The sequence below is a fragment of the Rhea americana genome, unplaced genomic scaffold (genome assembly GCF_003343005.1).
Source record: "Rhea americana isolate MKP2758 unplaced genomic scaffold, rheAme1 scaffold_354, whole genome shotgun sequence".
Lineage (NCBI taxonomy): Eukaryota > Metazoa > Chordata > Aves > Rheiformes > Rheidae > Rhea > Rhea americana.
Window position 1 is genome coordinate 80,634 of NW_028186484.1, and position 24,563 is coordinate 105,196.

The 24,563-nt window shown below is 41.8% G+C and overlaps 1 protein-coding gene across 6 annotated transcripts in view; it reads right to left on the bottom strand.

Moving 5' to 3' along the window:
* The window catches only part of SMARCD3 (SWI/SNF related BAF chromatin remodeling complex subunit D3), a 114,822-nt gene that overhangs the window by 46,722 nt on the left and 43,537 nt on the right, over positions 1-24,563 (bottom strand). For 5 of the 6 annotated variants that reach the window (XR_014896714.1, XM_085312012.1, XM_085312009.1 and 2 more), the window contains 2 exons: positions 19,299-19,516; positions 16,082-16,124 (listed from right to left, as the gene is read on the bottom strand). Coding sequence is in view for 5 of the 6 variants with exons in the window: in XM_085312009.1 (XP_085168135.1) it covers positions 16,082-16,124; positions 19,299-19,516 (261 nt within the window). In the remaining variant the exon portion in view is untranslated. The remainder of the gene's footprint in view (positions 1-16,081; positions 16,125-19,298; positions 19,517-24,563) is intronic. The other variant, XM_085312011.1, reaches the window with a different exon arrangement.

Consider the following 24,563-nt stretch of genomic DNA (forward strand, 5'->3'; position numbering starts at 1 on the left):
TTAACAAAACCCTTTCTTATCTTCTCTATTTCAGAGAAGCTAGCAGAGAAGGTGATAGGAAGTAGGTTAGGAGGAAGAAAGAGACAGAAGTAAAGAGGAAGACCTAAAAATTTGAGCTGAGTGATGGCAAGCATACACTTCTGTAGAAAAGTCAGTTCTTACTTAGGAATAAATCACATAGGCAAACCATAAAAGGAAAAGATTTATAAATAATTATAAACAATATACTGGTATGCCTTAAGATATTCACTCTAGCTTTCATCTTTATGACTAAAATACTTAACTACTAGAATATGTCTGTTCTATAGCAATTAAAAGCTAGTTGGCATTCCTGTTTTGCTTTAGAATCAGAAGTCTACAGTTTGAATTCAGTATAAGACAGAAACACACATGTGAGACAGACTGGGCAAAGAGGAAGAGGCCAAGACAAGTCAGACTCCCTGGTATGTGTACAACTTTACCACTATGCATACATTTTGTACAAATCTCTCTTACTTCACAGAAGAAAGCTCCAGCCTTCTCAAGAATTAAGTCAGTCATGGRTCAAGATTAGTCAGTTTCTGCTGCAGAAAGAGCCACTAATGCTATTTGGTTCTTGATGCWGACTCATGGACACCTGACACCAGATCTTAAAACAGAGGAGGCTACTCACTAGGCTGCCCACTACCGGCATCTGTTCATCTAGCCTGTTGCTCTGTATATAAATTGGTGGAGCTCAAGGAGATGCYAGTAAAATCATCCTGTTTTGTGATTATATCTTGTCCAGCTACCTGCTCACTGTGTACTACGAAAACATAATCACAGAATCATAGAACCAGTAAGGTTGGAAGGGACCTCCGGAGATCATCTAGTCCAACCTCCCTGCTCAGCAGGGTCTACAGCATRTTAGACAAGCTTGCATCCAGGTGGGCCTTCAATATCTCCAGCGAAGGAGACTCCACAACCCCTCTGGGCAACCTGTTCCAGTGCTATAAGAACTGCTATAGTAGGTATTCCAACAATCCATCTATCCTAATACTGTATCTCTGACTTCATTTGGCATGGTGTTGCAGGACCTCAGTAGGCAGTGTGTGAAGAAATAGCTGCTTTCGTTCGTTTAAAACCTGCCATCACTTTATGTCTCCTACTTGTGGAGGTGGAGAAGCAGTAGGCAGTCATTCTCCATTTACCTTCTCCGTATAGCTCTATAGATATAAACATCTTACTGTTTTCTGTCATCTCTTTCTTATTTTTTTATTTTCCAGGCTGAGAAGGAAAAACCACTCACTTCTGTATTTAGAATGATGAAGAATATCAAACAAATACCTCTTTAAACCTTATTTATTTGTTTGTTCTGAAATGCTAGAATACCTGTACTATTTGYAGTAGAACTGACACTTTGGAGAAGCAGAAATCACAGAGCCAAAGAAATGCTTTGGTTTTGTCCCATAAAATGTGCTCTAAATCACTGTTTTTTAACTACTTTTCTTCACCAAAGTCTTAGTTGCAGCAGAATAATAAAAGAACATTAACATTTTAGAGTGAAGCATAACCAAGCATTGTCCTGGGAACCCCAAAGAGTTGCCAGACAGCTGCTGAATAAAGAGAGCTAGGAAATATTTCCACTGCATAGTGAGTACASGTCTTTGGACCAACAGATTACCACAGTGCCCCTATCCTGTCCCAAACAGAACAGAAGATTCCTCAGTTTCTTCAACAGAAGGAATCGATCAGGTTGTACTRCTATCATTTAAAAATTCTGGATCCAAAGCAAAGTTTTATTCATTTACCTCTGAATCGCACCACAGTCAGTTCATGAACTCCTAGGCACAAGAGGAAGCTGGGATCCAAATGGATCCAGGAACTATGACATTTCTAGTTAAGTACATAAAAACTGCAGTAATCTTCAATGAATGTTTCTGTTCTGAACTTACAATGAATTACATCTCCTATCACATGAGAATGATAGGGCATTTCCTAATCCAACTATAACCAAACTGGATGTTGAACTGCATTTAAGAAAGCATAATTACTTTGAAATTAGTTAATAAACACAAAACTGCATGTAAGTCTCTGAACTGCATATGACTGCTGGTTGGGAGAGTACTTGGGAGAAGYACTGCATATATTTGCCTGTGTTTGTATTTTTTTGTAGGTGTGTGTTATGGCCACAGTGAAGATGGGATACTGGATTAGACCAATAGTCCACTTAGCACTGTTTGGCTGCTCTTCTTTTGCTTTCTCCGCCTACTAGTGGAATAATTTTTTGATGGTAGGATAATGATTCAATCTCATACTGTTTCCTAGTCTCTCCTTAAGTATGAGAGACAATTAAAGGGGAGTCCCAGCAGTATCATGATGAAGGATCTTCTTTGTTCCTGGTACGTATTATCTCAAAAAGATAAAATGTCCCAGCCAGAATTCAGTTTTCATCATAGCTAACTGAACATCAGCTGTCTTGGTGTTTATGTGATAAGGATCTGGGCAGCTTAAATAATTCCTTCTTGTTGTGTGGTTTGTCCTAACTTAAAAGTTCATAGCTCCATGTAAGTYTCATCTATTCCTCTAAAAAAGTTCTGGGTGTAGGCATGCAGAGTATTTCAAGACCTGACTTCTTTTTTGTGGCCTTTAGCCATCACAAAGAATCTACAAAAACCACCTAGCAGAAGCATCTAAACACCTGAGGTTCTGAAGTATGTATTTTAAAACTTACTTCAATGCTTAACATGCAAAGGACTTAATGACAAGGACGTGTAATGACAAGAATTGCATTTTAAAAAATCTATTCTCTGTTTCAGTCATGGAATTATAGGGAAAACTAGAACAACTTGTTATTAACATTACTAAGATAGTGCTTCTGTAGGGACTGGGATTCTTTTATTTCTATTATGAAAGTTCAAATGTTTMAAAAATTAAAATAGTAACAAGAGCATGTTATTATTAAGCTATGCATTTTTATGTTTGACTTTTTTTTTAATCAGTGGTGACCAAAGTTTAAGAATGCATCTGTGAGACTGCATCTGGACTCTGGGTTGAACTTGGAGCTCCTCAGGACCAGAAAGACAGTGACATATTGGAGGAAGGCCAGCAGAGGACCACCAAGATGACTAGGGGCTGGAGCACATGATGTACCAGGAGAGGCTGTGAGAGCTGGGTTTGTTCAGCTGTGAGAAGAGAAGGTGAAGGGTGAGATCTTATTGCTGTGCGCAACTACCTAACAGGACAGTGAAGAGAAGATGGAGACAACCTCTTCTTGGAGATGCACAGTGATAAGATGATAGGTAAAGTAAACAAGGTGCAACAGGGGAAATTGAATCAATGCAACTAACACTGTTGCTGCTGCTGTTGTTGCTTTGGTTTTTAAGCTATGATGGTAATCAGACATTGGAATAGGTTCCCAAAGGATGTTGTGGGATGTCCATCCTTGGAGATACTCAAACTCCAAATGAACAATGCCCTGAGCAACCTGCTGTTGCTCATCAGGTGATGTAATTTGAACCTGCTTTGAGCAGGGGTTGGTCCACATGACCTCCAGAGTTTCCCTTCAATCTATATTTTTCTCTTATTCCATACATGTAACACAGAATAAATTACACAATTAATTTTTATTTAGTACTATGCAACTGTGAATGGATTTAATAAGTACAATATGTATTACAAGTAAAATGTACAAGAAATGTATATAAATTATGTAACATAGGAAAAGAATACTTATATTTTTGYGGGAGGAGCTCTGAAGGAATCCACAGAAATGATAGTTTATCTAATTTCCTGTAGGTAAATTTGAGCTTACCTCTGAACCAAAACTGTGGAGGCCATTAACACTGACAGGAAGTAAGCAATGAGAATAGAGCAGCCATACAATGCAATAGGGTCGTCATCACAAAGTTCAGCTATTCAAGCAAATTGTCTTTTAACAGAGCTAGATGTAGTTATATATCTGTAAGACACCACTATTTGCAGAGAAGACTTATGAAGTCAGTCTGATCATTTCTTCTTGGATCAGCAGATTTGTCAGGAAGAGCTTTAGGCTGGAAACCTGAGGAAGATTTCTATCAGAAACATAAAGTTTTTGAACAGCCTTCCAGCAGTTTCTTGTCCGTAGTACTTCTAAGTATGTTAAGCTGGTAAATTATAAAAAAGTTTGCATGATATAATTCATTGTAGTAACAGCACTCTGGATTCCATGAGCAAGAGATCTTTCCAGTCCCAAGTATTAACTAGAAAGAAATAATTTAGGATACCAGAATAGAGAACAATCTAYTGAAAGCAAAAGTAGCGACAAGACTGAGAAGTCTTGGTGAATAAAAGAAAAAAATACACAAAGTTCATGAGTATAACAAGAAGCGCTGTTACACTTCTCATTGAATAAAGTGGGAAGTAATTGCAAATAAAAGCTTGGTGGCCTTAAGACCTTGCYGAAATCAACATAGAAATAATATGGACATTCCCAGAATGAACATYTTTAAGGCTTTAGACATACTGTGGAGGATATAGAAAAGAGCTAACATAATTATTCAAAGATGACAGAAAATGTCTTTCAATGACACTATCTGGAACTGAGTAAGGCATTTGACCAAGCACTGTGCATGAAATTGTGGCTGAGAACAGGGAGTTTAGCATGAGAATTGTACAATAGGTAAGAAACTGACTAAAGAGGCCAAGATGAGCTGCAAGGAAGCATCAACCTACAACTGGTATAGGAGTTCAGCAAGGACTGATCTTAGAGGCCAGTCTTATCACATATTTTCAAAACTATCTCAGTATCTACTCTCCAAACCAAAAAGATTGCTCCCTCGGATGAGCTAATGAAGTATGCTGATAATAAACTTGGGTTATCAATTTAGAAAAAGAATTCCAATTTAACATAAATGGGAAATTTAATAGAGTGAAGAAATTTAATCGGGCAAACTGTGATACCATGTACTTTGAAAAAAGTATCTAAATTTCTGTGACAAATTGAGAAATTAAACCTGAAAAGGGAAACTTCAAGCATTTCTGTTAAGGGACACAGATCTTCCCAGTCACCAGGGCTATGGTAGACCTTCCCTTCCCCCTGGACACACATTCTCATTCTCTCTGCCCTTCCCCACCTCTCCCACCCTCTCTGTCCCCCTTCTCTCACCCCTCCTCTCTCTCTCTCTTCTCCCCTCCCTTCTCTCCCCTCTCTCTGCTCCCTCCTCTCTGTTTCCCTTCCCCCCTTCCTCCTCTCTCTCTTCCACCTCACTCTCCCTCTTACTCTTCCTCCTCTCTTTCTCCCTTTCCTCCTCTCTCTCTCTACCCCCTACATTTCCAAATATTCTTCTCTTCAGACTAAGATTCATGTTCCCAGAGTATAATATTCCAGTTATCCTGAGGGTCCCTACTTCACTGTAAAAATACAGCAGTGCGATAAAAACCTTTCCTGAAATTTATGACTTTCATTGGCTTCCTTTCATACTCAGTAATTAAAGACAATGATTTTCTTGGGGCTTCCAAGGTGTGGAAAGTAAGTGCAAAGTTGCATGTTAGTGTGTTTTATCTGTAGATGCAGATTGTGCCATGCACCTTCTACCTCTAAACTATTGTTTGGCAAGCCAACCAGCATACAGGAGTCATACAGCACTTCCAATGAGACATTTCAACTCTGAAAAGAGCTAGAAGACTTCTTCAATCTCAGAAATAGAAATAGTTTTAAGTTGAAGATGTGCTGTTCCAAGAACAAATGGATTTAAGCTGAATGTTGATCAATTTAGATTTTAAATCTGAAAAATTTCTAATGATCAAAGCAGTGAGATTCTGTCATCAGAGCAGTAAGAATAACAGGAAGGAGGGGTATATCCTATTTTCTTTCAAGACAGATCATGATCAGGCAAAGCAGAAGTGAAATTGTCCAGTAATGATACTCATCCTTCCAAAATACTGGTTGAGTAACCTCAAAACCTCTGAAAACAAGAAATTAAGATCTATAGTACATCTTTGTCCTGCCATAGTTCAGATCTGGCACTAGCTACTGAGAACAGCTAATTATTCATTACTCAAACAAACAAACAAAAAATCATGGATTATCTATCTCTTGAAACCCTCAATTCAAAATTGATTATTTTAGTTTGGTTAATAGGTGTATGAGGTAACAGGGCTATGAAAGTAGTAAGGTTGAGAGGGAGAATCTTTTGCTTGGCTGACAGCATGGCTGGAGAAAAACAATTCTGGAAGATAAGGCCTTCCTTCAGGTTTGAAGCTACAGTTTCACAACTGAAAGTAGCACTTTCTGCCCAAAACATTGATCAAGATCAGCTGCAGGCCCACAGTCATGTTTCTGTCACAATACCTAGATTACCTGGTGCACAATGTATGTTGATCTTAACCCACTTGTCATGTCTGTGAGGACAAAGTCAACCTAGTAAAACTTTTTAACATATTTGAACTGTCACAGGGAGTCGATGCTAGATCTAGTACATGTCCACAGTATTTCTGCTCCTGTATTAGAAGCTGAAAGTGACACTTATCATTAGACAACGGCTTGAAATAGAAGCATCAGTCTTTAAAACAAGTACATACTGGAAACAACTGATCTGAGTGTATGATAATTTAGTTAATCTATTACATGATTTGAGAAAAGGATGGTCACTATCTGTGCAGTAATGTCACTAAGGAAAGAGATGACTGGTTGCTAGTTCCAGCAAAACAGAGACAAAGAAAGGGCCRTAACTGTCACCTGAGGAACGCTGAGATGGTAGCAGAAGGTGGAACCAGGACTACCATAATGCCTGTACCCCAGCTTGAAGCTGTCTGGACTATGCTATACAGGCGATGAGCCAACTCCTCCCAGTCTTAACAAGTATAAGAAAGTATGAGAAAGGCTAGTCTAAGAATGTGTTGCTGCTTGTGCTCTGCCAACTGCATCTGCTTCAAGCATATCTGAATCACTGCTTTCCAAGACAGTCTCCTTATTGGGGGCAGGTTTAGCTCACTTGGTTCGAGTGTGGTGCTGCTAACGCCAAGGTTGTGGGTTCAGTCCCTGTATGGGCTCTGCTGAGGGTTGGACTAGATGACCTCCAGAGGTACTTTCCAACCTTACGATTCTATGATACTGCCTGAATTCTCAGTTTAGGGAGGTACTGCACTTAATTGTAGAAAAACAAATTTTGCTACCTTATGATCATATTATTGGGCAATGCAGATTATACTTTGTAGCAGTCCTCCTTGTCTTTACTGTTCCATTAATCTTATCTCATCCATAAGGATTATCACCAAATATTATGTACTATGTGCTACACTGTGAAAAAAAGAAAAACCTACACAGCACTGGGCCAGTGATCTTTCTGATCCCACTAGAAATAACCCACTCACTGATATGTCTCCAAACTGACAGCAAGACAATTTTTAAATTAATGTATCTAGACTAACCAAATTCTTTCACCTACACCAAAGAAACAACCCTACCCTAGTCTCCCATGCTGAAGAGAAAGATGCATATTATGTCAAAACTATCTAATGTGTCCATTCCAACTTCATCCATGCTGTGTTTGGAGGAGTATTAAAAAGTATCATGTAAATTCCAAAACTATTCTTTTAAAAATCAAAAGACCTAGCTATATTACCTCTGGGAAAAAAAAAAAAAAAAAAAAAAGTTTCATCCCTTCCTAAAGCACATCAGAAACAACAGATAAAGGAAAACAGTATCTTAGGCTTTCAAGTGGCCTTTAGAAATAAAATCCTTCATGAGAACTTTTTAATGAATTCAAAGAGACATACAGATAAAAAGCAAATACTGGCTAGGGGTTGCCCAAGAAAGCAGGAAAAAACAGTAAGCTAGAGATTCAGTTTTCATCATKGCCAAATGATATATCTGGAATGTTATCACTTTCATTAACTCAGACCTGGTATTTTTTAAAAGGATTCAGGAAAGCATGAAAGAGAGGCATAAATACATTAAAAGCTGTAAAATTATTTAGTTAATCAAACTGTAAGAAGACTGTAAAACACTTCAGAAAAGACTAATAAAGTTTGCTGACAGAGTAGCATGGTAGCAGACGACTCGCAATGCTAAGCAAACACGAGATGCACAAGGAAGCAAGCAATGATCTATACTACCGGGTTCCAGTAAGAACATGGCTTCTGATGCAAGTGACCAAAACTGTTAATGAAGTAACTTGCATGATAGGCAGCAACAAGAAAACAAGTAAGATGTAAGATACAAAGAAGAGGAAGGGTCCTGRGGCTTATATAATTTCATCTTGAGATACTAAATCATAATAACTAGAACCTGCAAGTGACACAGAATAAGAAAACAGGAAATAAAGACGACAATAGGGCAATACAGATCTATATCATGGTAAACAAGGAATGAGAAAACAACATGAATTATTGAAGATACTTGTACAAGCAGAAAAGCTAGAATGGAAGACATATTTACAGCATGGGGATTCTCACTGCTTCCCAGAGAAGACTTAGAAAGTGGTGGGAAGAGTTAGAGGAGGAAATAATAGCCTATAATATATAGGCTAAATAATAGCCCACACTATAAAACACAAGGCTCCAGGAAGCCAGTTCATTTAGCTTTGCTGATGAGTATATACATATCCGCATGAAAAGGAAAAAAAAAGAAAAAAAAAGAAAAGTTTATCTATCGAAGTGACAACACAATGCAACAGAAACAGAACTTGAACTTGTTAAGCTCAGATTAGAAATAAGGTGCAAATATTTAACAGTGAGAGTAGCCAACTACTGAAAAAAACTCCCATCTGCTGCAGGGAACTTTTCATCACTACTGATTTTAAATACCTATGCTCTTAATTACAAGTAAATTCTCAGGCCTGTCTTGTAAAAGAAGTTCAACTAAACTCAAAACAAATTAGCTGTAAATTGTCAAGGAACAGTCAGACTTCAGATTACTTGTCTAGTTGAGTAATACAAAAAATTAAATCCTATTTTTTTCTTCTCCCAGAAAATCAAATATATTCTTTCTCTTTTCAAAATGCTCCATAAGAAGGCTTTCCTCTCTCTAATAAAATCAAATGGACCTCTCAATACAATTATTAGCAGTTAATGTACAACTATGCAGACAATCAGAAAACTGTGACARAACATTAATAGGAATGACAGACAAATACCTGAGCCCAAGGTGGAGTTAGAGGTGTTCCTGAGTTGCACTTCCCATTGCCATTGACATGCCTGAGATCAGAGGTTTTAGCAGAAACACCTGTGGGAATTCCGCTTTCTACAGAGAAGAGAGGCATCTCCTACAGTCTTAATATTATACAAATAGACTGCTATCAGGTCTCCAGTATTGCAAACAGGTTATCTCTTGATTCTTCCCTTTTGGAAAAAAAGTGTAGTGAATACTTCTACAATTTCTGTCATCAGAGATCATAAATTCTGGGAAATGCATTTTTGGCATGGACCATTTTCTAAGGAGAGGTTGGGTTTTTTTTAGCAACCCTTGGTGAAATGTGGACCGTAGTAAACCTAAGAAATATACCCCTCTCAGTCTCACTGACTTGCAGCATGGGATGTATGTATAGTATCTTCCCTGGTGACCAGGTATATCCCACTCTGCTATGATCTTTTAACATTGTRTAATATCAAATTCTGAAAGAATTTGGGTCTTTTCGAGTAGAAGGACATTTGAGATCTGATAGGAAYATTGTTTGGCTGCAAACACATATAAATACAATTCAACCTTCCTCGACCTCCACAAGCCGTTGATGCTGAGGCAGTCCTTCTGTACTAATCAACTCATATCAGAAGCATCTACCACAGTTGCTTCCAACAGCAGACAAATGCTGAAATCACCTACGTTTTGAGAACAGTCAATTTTGAAACTGCTAAAGCAAAATTACCAAGTTGAACTTCCTGGGTTATGCTTATGCACAGTCCTCAAACACACAGAGGTGTCACTGAGCAACTTGCAAAACAAGTGATTTGGGTAGATAACTGTATAAACTTTAGCAGTCACAGAATAATCTGGGTCAGAAGGGACCTCTGGAGGTCACAGAATCGTTTGGGTTGGAAGAGTCCTCTGGAGAACATCTGATCCAACACCCCTGTTCAAGCAGGGTCAGCTACAGCAGGTTGCCCAGGACTGTGTCCAGTCGCATTTTAAGTAGCTCCAGAACCTCTCTGGGTAACTTGTTCCAGTGTTCAAACAGTGAAGAATTGTTTTCTTATGTTTAAATGAGATTTCACGTGTTTCAGTTTGTGCCCATTGCCTCTTGTCCTATCACTGGACACCACGGAGAAGAATCTGGCCCCAACTTTTCTACACCTTTGCATCAGGTATTTATACACATTGATAAAATCTCTCCAGTGCCTGAACACTCCCAGCTCTCTCAGCCTCTGTTCCTATGATAGATGCTCTAGTCCCTTAATCATCTTTGTGGCCTTTCCCTGGACTTGCTCCAGTAGATCYGTATCTTTCTTTTCCTGGGGAGCCCAGAACTGGACACAGTACTCCAGGTGTGGTCTCACCTGGGCTGAGCAGAAGGAAAGGATCACTTCCTTGGTCTTGCAGCCCAGAATACCATTGGCTTTTGCCATTAGGATGCAATGCTGGCCCATGTTTAATTTACTCTCCACCAGGACCCCCAAAACCTTCTCTGCAAAGCTGCCTTCCAGCTAGTTGGCCTTCAGCCTCTACTTGTGCATTGGGGCTCTTTCTCTCTTTCTCCCCAGGTGCAGGACTTTGCATTTCCCTTTGTTGAACTTCATGAGGTTCCTCTCTGCTCATATCTCCAGCCTGTTGAGGTACTTCTGAATGGTAGCACAACCATCTGATATATTAGCCATTCCTTCCAGTTTCGTGTCATCTGTGAACTTGCTCAGGATGCATTTGGTCCCATAATTCAGATCATTAATGAAGATCAGGTCATGCAGACCAACTCCTGCAGGTTCAGATTACATCACCTGATGAGCAATGCCAGGTTGTTCAGGGTATTGTTCAGTTGGAGTTTGAGTATCTCCAAGGATGCACATCCCACAGCATCCTTAGGGGACCTATTCCAACGTCTGACTACCATCATGGCTTAAAAACCAAAGCAACAACAACAACGTTACTTGCATTGATTCAATTTCCCCTGTGGCAGCTTGCTTCCATTTCCCATCATCCTAACATTGCGCACCTCCAGGAATCACAGAATCAGTAAGGTAGCAAGGGGCCTCTGGAGGTCACTTAGCCCAACCTCCCAAAGATTTCCTGGTGCTGCTTCCACTGGGGCTTGAACCCAGGACCTTCAGCATGTAAAGCAGATGTGATAGCCACTATACTATCCAGATCCCCCAAGCTCCATCTTCTCTTTGCTGTCCCATTAGGCAGCTGCACACAACAATAAGATCTCACCCTTCACCTTCTCTTCTCACAGCTGAACAAACCCAACTCTCACAGCCTCTCCTGGTATATCGTGTGCTCCAGCCCCCAGTCATCTTGGTGGTCCTCCCWCCAATGTGTCACTGTCTTTCTGGTCCTGGGGAGTCCCAAGTTAACCCAGAAGTCCAGATGCAATCTCACAGGTGTGGCTTAGCAGGGAATAGCCACTTTCCTCAACTTGATGGCAACAYTCCCTCTAACACAGCCCATTCTGCAGTTGGCCTTCTTCACAGCTGGGGTATACCACAGGCGCATTCTCTGCTTGTTGTCCTTGAGGACCCCAAGGTCCTTTCCTGCAAAGCTGCCTTCTAGTCAGTTGATGCCCACCAGCACTGGTGCACAGGGTTATTCCATCCCAGGAGCCAAACTTTGCATTTGCCTTTGTGACGTTGAACTGCCRGCCCATTTCTCCAACCTGTCCAGGTTCCTCGGAGTATCTTTGCTTCCCCTCGACTCTGACCCTGGGCTCAGGAGYGTAGGAGGCCTGAGGACAGGCCTTGCCAGGAAAAAACAGAGGCAAAGGCAGTGCTGAGTACCTTGGCCTTTTCCATGCCTTTTGCCACTGAATCCCCTACCCTGCTGAGTGGCAGGCCCAAGTTTTCCTTAGTCTTCCTTCTGCTGCTGATTCACTTGTAGAAGTCCTTCTTGTTGCCCAGCACATCCCTTGCTAGGTTCAACTCCAGCTCTGACTGAGCTTTGGCTTTCCTAGGTCCGGAATTTTCCTAGAGTTTGATCCATTTTGTGCAGGAAAGAACAACTGGAGCTGCATTCTTTGATTTCTACTTAAGCAGGACATATAAAGCAGTCTCAGTTTTTGTTTTTTGGATTTTTTTTAATATTATCAGACACTAATACTTGCTAGTGATCTGGCAGCTTCCTTAGAATTAGGCTGGCCTATAACTGCCATCTTCAGAAGAAGTAACAAAAGCCAGTACCTCTTGCTCTCCCAATTCAAACAAGCTCTATTAGATTATGAGCCAATTTTGCCAACATAGCAGTCAAGCAGCAAAGAGCATAGCAGGCAAGGCTGCTATGGATTATCACATCCCCAATCTCTTCTTTCTTGTTAGTGAACAGCAGAACCAGCTGTGCCTCACCTTTGATTGGCTCAGAAGGAGAACAAGCTGAAGGACAGCCATGCAGTAACCAAATAATAACAGAACAGGTATTCATGTATGAGAGCAATGCAGAGGAATCTGGCCAATGTACTGCAGCAGGAGTTGGTTGACTATGTTTATATAGGAGAATGAAGAAGAGAGGATGAAAAGGAGAGGAGAGCTGTGCAAAAACTCATCAGTACAGTTGGGCAAGAAGTTTTGCGGGGCAGGTCACAGTAATGGTGTCTGGAAATAAACTTAATGACTCAGAACTCAGAGAAAGGAGCCTGATATCTGGTCATGTTTCTTTAAGCAGTTTGTGACATGAGGTCATAATGGAGGCACAACTGCTAGACTTGAGCTGCAAAGGCCATGTCAGTTCAAGACATCTGGGTCTCCAGCTATGAATGAAGATGCCAATGAACTTTTCAGAGATTGAATGAGTGTTTCACTGACCAGTAAAGAGGCAAAGAAAGGGAAATAGACTGGTGGATTAGAAGGGAATGACACAAAGGTAGGGAAAACAGAGTGGGGTGCAGCATGTGGCACAGAACTGGAATCAATAAACTCCAAAAAACTCTAAGCCTTGTAATGTTACAGTATGGAAGACTGTGCTTAACTGAGTCTCTTTCTTTTTAATGAAATTGCATTTTAGACAAAAGATATGCAGTAGATCCAATCTACTTGCATTTAAGTATAGCACTTGCCATAGTCATAAAGGGAACCACTAAAGACTGAGAAATGGGGATTAGAAAAATAACACTGCTGTAAACTGGATAAAGAGGGACAACAACAGATTGCACATAAAAAGAAGTACTAAGCAGGACTGTGGACTGGTCTTGAAACTGATACTATTTTCATTAATGGCTCGAGCGCGAAAAGGGGAAGTATGCTAACAAAACTCAATAATGACATATTTGTGTGGCATTGGCAATACAAGTACAGAAAATGTGAGGAAGCTGAGAACTGTACAGTAGAACTGGGATAAAATTTAACATTACAAAGTACAAGGTCACCTGCCTCAGTGTCTATACCAACAGTTTTGCTATAGTATGGAAATTCACCAGTTGCAACAACAGAAAGCAGAAATACCTAAGAATTTTAGTCAACCACAGAAAGACTATATGCCATATCAATGTGGTAAGGCCATTAATAAAAAAAATCACAATGTGCATCACTCAAGCTATTTCCAGTAGAGATAAAAATGCAGTAACGCTATTCAAGCACTGTAGAGGCTTGTGATTTGGAATACTATGCATAGTTCTGGTCTCCAGAAAGGAAAATTCAAAGAGATTCAAAAGAGATGAATTTAAATTGAGATAGATATAATGAAATACTGTGGAGGATTAGAAGTGTGGGGAGCCATTCTTACCCAGGAAACTAAAAGCATTTGACTGGGTGGGGGGGAAAGCTGCTAGAGCTAGAATATCTCAGAATTAAAGACCCTAACTAGTTTTGAGGCAGTAATTGTKTGATGCACCCTTTGTGATAGAGGGAATTGGACTGGATGCACCAGGATGTTCATATTCTGATGTTCCTACATGTAATAGCTAGGCTGAACTGTTCTTGTACAACTAAATCTGGGCAAAATTACACTCTGCTCAAATAACTAAACTATAGCAGCTGAGTGACCCTATACAAGCAGCACCAAAGCACAGACTGTGATACTTTCTATCACAGAAACTACACTGGGAGCCCACTTCCTTTTCCRTTATTACATAAGAGGGTTTTCAAGAGTAAAATTTAGTTAAATATCCTCCTCATACCCCTTCACAGTTTGCAGAAAACATATGCAAGAGTCTGCAAAAAGCCTGTGATGCTGATTGGCTGGAAAGTGCTCTAGAAGTTGCTCTGGAAAGCTCAAGGTTTTGCTCTGGTTTGGAAGCATTCCACAGCCACAGGTGCAAATCTTCCACTTGGCAGGACACTGATGGACTGATGTACAAAGCATTTTCCCACTGTATGAATGGTGACAGCAAGGAGGTTCTAATATATTGATTGCAGCYTAATGGCATACCTTAATCCAGAAAGTCCTATCATTAATTCCACCACTTCAATTGCACTGAGAAACTCCACTGTAGACAGGACACCAGCAGTTTGTGGTGCCTTATCATTGTACCAGCTAAAATTACACAGCTGACAGCAATAAAGACACTGAAAAGCAAGAAGACTTGGTGACAGCATGGCTCTGAAAGGTGCTAGCATCTGTATAGCACTTTGATGCAGCTGTGTAARGTGCTAACTATTAAAGAACTACTGTGGATTTGATAAACGAGGTATAAGTCTTCTGTTGCCAGAGAAGTTTGGTTATACCTGTATCATCYGAGACTTTTTATTTTATGAAAGCACTGGACAAAAAAAAGCCTTCAGATTAACACATATTTAAAGCTATAGTCTCATCAAACAGAATGTACAGYCATCTCTGAAGAGAATGAGAGACTCATAAATCTGTGCAAGACAGAACTGAAAGCAAAACAAATGTAACTTTCATTCTAAGTAAGTACAGCCTCCAAGCAGAGCAGGAATGACACTTTAACACAAACACTATGAAGGCTGCAAGTAGTTCAAAGGAGCTGGATCTAATGATAGCTTAGTCCTTGCAAGGCAGCAGCATGAGGAAACTAATGGCTAACCTGTGAGGGGCTGTGCTTTCAGAGGGTGGCAGAAGTTGCAAAAAGAGAAGTGATAACGTGATGTTAAGAGTACCAAAGTGGACTCACTTCTTCAGTTGGTTGGCACTAGGTACCTATAGAGGGTCACAGGAGAGAATTGGAGAACTGGAATCCTGGAGGTTGCCAGGAAGTGGAAAGGTATCCCTCAAAAGGAAGTGGAGCTCTATATGCCTGTCAAAGAAATCCTGAGTCCAGAAAAAGCACCAAAAGAAACTGCCAAAGAAACTGGATCTGGGGTGTGATATGGGAATAYGTTATGAAGATTAAGGAAGCTTGAATTTTGGAACCAAGTACATTATGGGAGAACTGTAATTAAGAGGGCATAGGAAAGGAAAAGCCTGGGGAGAATGAAAGAGAAGGAGAGCAGAGAGAAATTCCAATGTTTGCAAAAGAAGTGGAAGCATTGAGAAGGAAGCTGTTCAGATCAAGCAYAGAGAGACACTAAAAACTAGACATATCCCCAGGGGACAGAARTATTAATAACTCTCTGGACAATTCAGGCCCCTTGCACTCTGTTGTACACTTACACTAATTCACTTTGGTCCCACTAGGACACAACTGCAAAAAATAGAATCTGGCAGCCCTACTGGGCCAGAGAGACCTAAGAAGGAATCCATCTCCTATCGGCACGGTTGAACTCTGAACCAGCTTTTGACCAGCCTCAAATATTGCTCTAAAACATCTTTAAAACCCAGAGGGTCCCAGCATCAAGTCATTTACTTTGCAGCCCAGCACCACTGTCCATCCAGCAAGTGGCAGTGCTGGCACAGCTAACCCAATACACAAGGATGACACAGGCCAGGCTGYACTCCACACTCCCAGCCCCCAACCCCAGCCCCAGCCTTGCTCTCTAGACTTTCACCCACTGCTTACTTACTTTTTAATTAGATTTTTAAACAAAAAGTGAAAGTATTTGCTAAAATCCCCCTAATTACACTAAGATGCTGAACTGATTGTGAAGGGAATAGGAAATGAAAGCGACTCACCCTCTGAGGGAGAATTTTGTCAGCCATCTTCCTCCTCTTGGCACTGTACATTTTTTAAAGAAAAAAACACGTTACCATGGTGACAGATCTAGGAGTAACGAGGCCACCTGCTAAATTATCCTGACATCTCCACATGCTGGTGCACAGCTGTGCATGCATCAGCAAAAGGGTCTCACCCATGCCCAGGACCTAGGACCCTATCTCTCAGCAGTCTGGGGAGATGGTTAGCTAAGAACAAATCAGGGCTGTCTGTTATGCATCTTGGAAAGAAGTGTGCAAGTTCTTTGATCACAGGATCTTCTTTGGTGCAGGGCGGCAATGTATGCAAGTACATGTGTACATGCCATCTATGGATACAGAAAGAGCATGTAGGAGGACAGAGTGCATATCTGAAAGTGTGCATAGACATACCTACGCATACGCACACTTAAGAGGTGATTAAGAGTGAATGCCTGCGGACTGAATGTGAACTTCTTCAAACAGATCAGAGTATGCATTCATTCATACCCAAAACTGAGTGCCAGTGTTTATGTATGTATGCAGACACATATGTATGTACACTTCTCTATGTACATACATTTGTTTCATTGAAACGTATTTGCCTATGTGATTTTACAAAGGTAAATGAGTTATACTTTTATATACATTCATCTTTATGAACGCATATGTGGGAAGACATCTCTGTGCCTGCAGTGCATATGCATAGCATATCCATACCCATACAAAAGCGCACACACACACACACACATATATATGTATATGCATTCTTTTAGAAACATGACTGTGTTCATATACATACACACAAATGTATATGTGCTTAAGAAATGGTACTGTCAGGAACATCTCCAAATATATTCCCTTTTGAATTCTTCAGATTCTAAAAAATCATTTGTGCCCATCAAACTGTCATCTAGCTTTCTCTAACAGGGCCAAGAGGGAATTCAGGCCTAACTTTTTACCTCTATATTTTGTGAGGCCTATCTTATACGCAGGAGATGAATCACTGAATCTGTGACAGACAAATGGGAGAAAGAAATGCCTGCTGCCACTCTGTCAGGGCAGAAAGATACCTTACTATTTCTATAGAGGAAGTCTCTTATCAGCCATGTCCACGTAAAAGCTGATATGACAAAAATCAGGGTGGCATACTCCTTTCCTACACTTGCTTGTGATAAACCCAGCCTGAAATACCAGATTCTTTCCCCTCCCGACAAAAGCCAAGCCTGAGGCACTCTCTGCGGCTGGAGGTACAAACTGCATCTAGAACTCCTTCCTTAGGGCCAGAAAATTAATCCCCACAATCATACCCAACTTCTTAGGTGAACAATGTCCCTTTTTAAAAGTGCAGKAATAATGGGACTTGAGAATTTCGCAGTGTGAACCTCCGAGCAAAATCAAATCTACACTGAAATACCTCACAGAATCCACAGAAAAATGCAGGAAGCAATGTCTGAGCAAGCAGCATTTTCCCCAAGGGAAATGGAATATGCACCTGCAGCACCCCTAAAGGCTTGCAGTTAAAACAAAAGAAAACAAAACAAAAAACAGCAAATTTCATTTCAACCAGTTCTCCAAGAGTCTGTTACAGAAAGGGGATTTAATCTGCTTTTTGTTTCTACCAAATCTGCCAAAAAAGCAGATTACACCTTCTTGGCCCCTTTTGTGCCATAAAACACATCTGGCTTGATTAAAGCCAGAACTGGACCCGAGGTGCTGGAAAGGTTTGCCTGAAAAACTAGACAAGGTTCAATGGGAGACAGCTAGGAGGCAGAAATGAACAAGGGGAAAGCATTCAACACATTACTGGGAGGGAAGGCATGGCAGAAGGAACAGAGAAACTTGTCTGAGTATCTAGGAAGCACTGGTATAAGCTGGACTCACTACAATAGAGATTACTGTTGGGTTCCTAAGTAGATGTGGCGAAGTTAAGGTRGCTGGGGAAAAAAATGCTTCCTTCTGTGATTTATGCCATTAAATTTTAGGAAACAAATTATTCTCATTTGATGATCCCTGGAAACTGGTAAGTGCCTAAAGATTACATTAAATATCCAACAGTAGCAGTCCATCAGATTTATCTACTCAGTATATCTGAAGGCTAGGCATTATTTTGTGCAGTTTCCTGAAAGATCTCCTGGGAGGTACTGTGGAATGCACATTTTAGTTAGTGCTGGGCAAGGCCTCCATGACGCACATACATCTCTTGTACTCACATGCTGCACCCACACACATTCCTTCTGTATTCAATCTTATTATATTAATACTCTTGGGACTGGTGTCCTTTCCAGATGCATCCCAGATATAAACATTCCCAAGTCTGGCTTGCTGTTCCAAGGCATACAACCTGGACAGAGCATGGTTCCTGAAGCACTGAGTTTAGAGAGTCATGCTTTACTTACAACTAGATGTGATGACACCACCAAAGCACTGTCTAAACACAGTCTATACATATCTACAATGATTTTGCAAAAGGCAGATCATTTAGATGACTGAATCCTATGTAGCTGTCAGGAACTGGCTCACACTTAGGAATTCAATCTGTTGAGGTCTCATAATTTGCAGACAGAAAGTAAAGAACTGTTACTAAAGAAATAATGCATTCAGCAGTGTACAAAGTGAGCATATTTTCTTAAAAAAACTTCCCTTAAAAAAATCTTTTAATTCTATGAAATTATTTCCTATTATTCCTATTATTTTCTCCAGTGACTTTATACATAGGAATGCTTGTGAAAACTGAAAGTTTTACGACCATGCTGCTGACATAATCCCATTCTGACCATAGAATAAGTATTCACATGACCAACTAAAAATCTTTCCATTTGTGTCTTCTTTACAAACCATTTTGTTAGTCAGTTAGAAAACAGAGAAATTATAAAGAATAGATAAATAGTATAGCGTTTGTACTATATTTGAAGAGAACTGCTCATTAACAAGTACTTTATAGGCTAAATATAATGGCCAGATTTATAGCCTGATACACATGCAAGGGGAAAAGATTGTAACTGCAGAACCAAACATTAGTAAAGGTCAGTTTGTTCAAAGACCATTTGCAAACAGAGTAAAGAGTAAAATTTACCAGTGTTTTTTCCTCCTTCAAGAAACTGACAATCTATAAATCTTCTGTCTGTCTCACTCAAACTAAAAGGTCTTACCTACTGATAAAGAGACCAGTTTTTCTTCCTCAAATTGTTCTCCCATGTTTCCTTTCTGGAACACTCACCTCCTGGTTCGGTTCTGAGTGGCTTGTTGTTGCTGCTGCACTTGCTGCTGCACCTGCTGTTGCTGGACTTGCTGTGGTGCAGTGCGCTTTCTTGTTGTTTCCATCACAGTCTGGGGCATCCCAGGTCGCACTGAGGGGCTTCCGACATATGGGGGGCCTGGGGGACCCATGGGAGCCCCCTGATGGGGCATTCGAGCTCCTGATGGCATCCCAGGACGCTAGGGAAGAAGCAATACAGAAAGAAGAGCCACTTTGGTCACTGTTTCCTCAGCAGAAAAGATATTTGTATATAATCAGACACCAGGTCAGGCAAGTTCACAATTTTGGTCATTCTGATAAGCACTAACTAGCAACACTGAGCAGAAGAGGTCTGGCTYGGTATTCCCTACCCATCAGAAAGAAGAACTCAGTGATAGACCAGGCAGGAAAATGGATGAAAAATATGAGGCTTGGGAAAACACTCAGTGGTCAATAACTTATCCAGGCCAACTTACACCAGAAAGCTCTACTTTAAGACCAAACAAAAAGTTCATGGTGGCTACATGCAGTCCAAGATGGTGTGGTCTACGTGCTAATCAAACCTGCAAGCAAGACCACATCTCCACTGCTCCAGATTTTGCACTGACTAGCAGGCTGCCGGGTTGCTTTGATCAGTAGGCACATTGCAACAAGCAAAGGTGAATCATGAAAGACTATGGCAAAGCATCTTCTACTGACAGATCTCTCTTTCACTTACACTGCAGAGTGACAAGAATCCTTTAAGAAAAGCTCATCTCTGATCAAGCCTAAAAAAAAAAAAAAAAAAAAAAAAAAAAAAAAAAAAAAAAAAAAGATGTTTTTTCAGTGCTCCCTTTAGGCATTCTAAAGTTCTGATATTTGTGTTGACTTCGCTGTGCTCTGGAACAGACATTTTGGGTCAGACCACAAGCTTAATGCTCTATAACACAGACAGTAAACTCAACTCTAAGCCCTAAAAGTTTACAGCTGTCAAGGAAAACACAAGTAAAATAACTCTTATCTATAAAATGTAGCTGAAAACAGAGAGAAGACATTAGCTCCATTCTAATAATTATCAAAATGTTTATTAGATATGCCTATATACTTATGAAAATACACACACATGTACAGACACAGTATTTTCATTTGAACCAATACGTAAGTAAGAATGATCATACATGAAAGTTGCTGTTTGAGAGAGTAACTGGAGTGGATCAAGCTCTGCCTAAGGGTGAATGAAGAGCAAGTAGAGAGCTTATGGGTAAGGATTCAAGGGGAGGCTAACATGGGTGACACTTTTGTGGGTGTCTACTACAGGACACCTGATCAGGAAGAGGAAGTCCATGAGGCCTTCTACAGACAGCTGGAAATACCGTCATGATCACAGGCCCTGGTTCTCATGGGGGACTTCAACCACCCTGGTATCTGCTGGAAAGACAACACAGCTAGGCACAAAGTGTCCAGGAGGCTCCTGCAGAGCACTGATAACTTTTTGACACAGGTGCTGGAACAGCCCATGCAGAGAGGTATGCTGCTGGGCCTTGTACTAACAAACAAAGGACTGGTTGGAGATGTGAAGGTTGGGGGCAGCCTTGGCTGCAGTGACCTTAAGATGAGGGAGTTCAGGATCCTCTGAGAAGGAAGCAAGAAAATAAGTAGGATTGCAACCCCGGACTTCAGGACAGCAGACTTTGGCCTCTTCAGGAAACTACTTGGAGGAATCCCATGGGTTAGGGTGATAAAAGGAAGGGAGGAAGGGGGTGGAGTCCAAGAGAGATGGTTAATATTCAGGCATCACTTCTCCCAAGCTCAAGAGCAGTGCATCCCTATCAGTAAGAAGTCAAGCAAAGGAGGCAAGAGACCTGCATGGATGAGCAAGGAGCTCCTGGCAAAACTCAAACAGAAGAAGGAAGTACAGAGAATGTGGAAGCAGGGACAGACTACTTGGGAGGAATATAGGAACATTGTCAGAGTATGCAGGGATGTAATGAGGAAGGCTAAGGCCAACTTGGAATTAAATCTGTCAAGGGATGTCAAGCACAACAACAAGAGCTTCTTCAAATGCATCAGTAGCAAAAGGCAGACTAGGGAAAACGTGGGCCCACTGCTGAATGGGGTGGGTGACCTGGTGACAAGGGATGCAGAGAAGACAGAGTAACTGAATACCTTCTTTGCTTCAGTTTTACTGTTAAGGTCAGTCCTCAGGAATCCTGCAGCCCGGAGACAAGAGAGAAAGTCCGGAGAAAGGAAGACTTTCCCTTGGTTGAGGAGGATTGAGTTAGAGATCTTTCAGGCAAACTTGACACCTACAGATCCATGGGCCCKGATGGGATGCACCCACAGGTACTGAGGGAGCTGGCAGATGTTGTTGCCAGGCTGCTCTCCAGCATCTTGGAAAGGTCCTGGAGAACTGGAGAGGTGCCTGAAGACTGGAAGAAAGCCAGTCTTCAAGAAGGGCAAGAAGGAGGACCCAGGAAACTACAGGCCCATCAGCCTCACCTCCATCCCTGGAAAGGTGATGGAACAGCTCATCCTGGATGTCATCTCCAGGCACATGGAGGAGAAGAARGTGATCAGGAGTAGGCAGCRTGGATTCACCAAGGGGAACTCATGCTTAACCAATCTGATAGCCTTCTATGATGGAATGACTGGCYGGGTAGATGAGGGAAGAGCAGTGGATGTTGTGTACCTTGACATCAGCAAGGCTTTTGACACTGTCTCCCATAACTTGCTCACAGGTAAGCTCTGGAAGCATGGGTTAGATGAGTGGACAGAGAGGTGGGTTGAGAACTGGCTGAAAGGCAGAGCTCAGACGGTCGTCATCAGTGGCATGGAGTCTAGATGGAGGCCTGTGGCTAGTGGMRTYCCCCAGGGCTCAGTACTGGGTCCCATCCTGTTCAACTTCTTCATCAGTGACCTGGATGAGGGGACAGAGTGCCTCCTCAGCAAGTCTGCTGGTGATACCAAGCTGGGAGGAATGGCTGACACACCTGAGGGCTGTGCTGCCATTCAGAGAGACCTGGAGAGGCTGGAGGGCCGGGCAGAGAGGAACTTCCTGAGGTTCAACAAGGTCAAGCGCAGAGTCCTGCACGTAGGAAAGAATAACCCTAGGCACCAGTACAAGCTGGGGGCTGACCTGCTCGTTAGCAGCTCTGCAGAGAAGGACCTGGGAGTGCTGGTGGATAACAGATTGACCATGAGCCAGCAGTGTGCCCTTGTGGCCAGGACGGCCAACAATATCCTGGGCTGCATTAGGCAGAGTGTTGCCAGCAGGTCGAGGGAGGTGATCCTGCCCCTCTAGTCAGCCCTGGGGAGGCCTCATCTTGACTCCTGTGTCCAGTTCTGGGCACCCCAGGACAAGAGAGACATGGAGCTACTGGAGAGAGTCCAGCGTAGGGCTACAAAGATGATCAGAGTGCTGAAGCATCTGGCCTATGAGGAATGGCTGTGAGAGCTGGGCCTGTTTAGCCTGGAGGAGAGAAGACTGAGGGRGGATCTTATCAATGTGTGTAAGTACCTGAAGGGAGCGTGTCAAGGGGACAGGGACAAACTCTYTTCAGTTGTCCCGTGTRACAGGACAAGAGGCAATGGGCACAAATTGAASYASAGGAAGTTCCGCCTGAACRTGAGKGGGACTTTCTTCCCTGTGAGMGTGACAGAGCACTGGAACAGGTTGCCCAGAGAGGTTGTGGAGTCTCCTCTGGAGATCTTCAAGGCCYGCCTGGATGCAACCCTGTCTAACGTGCCCTAAGTGACCCTGCTGAGCAGGGAGGTTGGACTAGATGATCTCCAGAGGTCCCTTCCAACCTTACTGGTTCTATGATTCTATGATTCTGTGAAAGTACCTGGGAGAAGTACTCAATACACATGTCCTATCTATTCAACTGTTTTAGCCATCTGCTATGGTTGCTGTTATAGACAGCATTTTAGGCCCAGAGGTACCCTTCCTCTAACCCAGCAAGACTCTCCTACATGATGTCCTGACTCTTACATTTCCCAGTACTGAAGCACCTGTTCTTTCCGGAAACTTTAAGCAACAGTGATTAGCTGCATTTCCAAATTAACCACCCAAATCCACCACAGTCCCCAAAGCCCTGATGATCATCACAAGTCTTAGTTCTTGGGCTTGGATCCACCAAAGAAATGGGAAAGTTGAAGAACGAAACAATCAGTAAAGAATCAATGGCAATAACTGACATGGTTAGAGAAAGAACGTCAAGGTAGAAGAGAGATCAGCACAGGAAGCTAAGTGGGTAGAGAAAGCAAAWATTGGTGTAGGAAACTGATTACATGCAGTAATGATGGTGCTCTTAAGTATGGCCACTGAGCAGAGAGAAGCAGGAGGCAGCCAACAGGCAAAACAGAGGCATTGTGCAGGGTTGAAAACATTTTCTCACATAATTATGGAACTATGAAAACTGCTGGGTCAAAGCAGCGCTCTCCTTTCCCACATACTCACTCCCACCCTCTGACCCAGGCAGAGTCAGCAGAAACAAATGGCCCAGAAAATCCTTCACACTTGCGCTTGTATTTAAGCTCTTTCTGTTGCTTGCCAATCCACAAACTGTGGCTCTCCTCCAGCAGAGATCAGACCATGGGGCCTGTTGTTGCCTGTCTATCATCCTAGGACATTTGACAGCCATTCAGAGGAGACAGGATCCTGGGCACAGTCACCTCATGTTCATCCCTCCTGGAGACTGGCCACAAGGATCAAATTGCAGGCCCACTTTTCTTATTCTACAAGGACACCTTAAGGCCTGGAGAACAAGGCCAGCAAGCCAAACCTACTCTTGATCTACGTTTGACATCTTAGAACTTCCTTCACTTCCCTCTGTTAGGTGTTAAAATAGAGAAAGGTAGGGAAAGGATTAAACTGAGGAAAAGGAAACTGCTCAAGCAAATGAAGCAACACTGTAGACAACATATTCAATCCTACCCTTTGGCCTGCCTCATTTCTTCTCTTCTCATACTCCTATCTCCTGTATTGTCTGTAGATAAATATCACTTGCAATGGAAGTGCCATCTCCCTGCTGCAAGTCCACCAGACTCTCAGCAGATAGAGGCAGAAAAACTTTCTCTACCTWAACATAGCTAACAGAAGAACACGGCTGTACCTTCCCAAAAGCTTCTTTCTCTCTCAAATACATATGCAAGAGAAGACAGTGACAGACACTTCACACTATCTTTCACAATGCTGACATCAAGAAAATGCCACAATACTGAAAAGTGTACTGTAACATTAGTATATCTTTTGAAAGAGATCTGTGA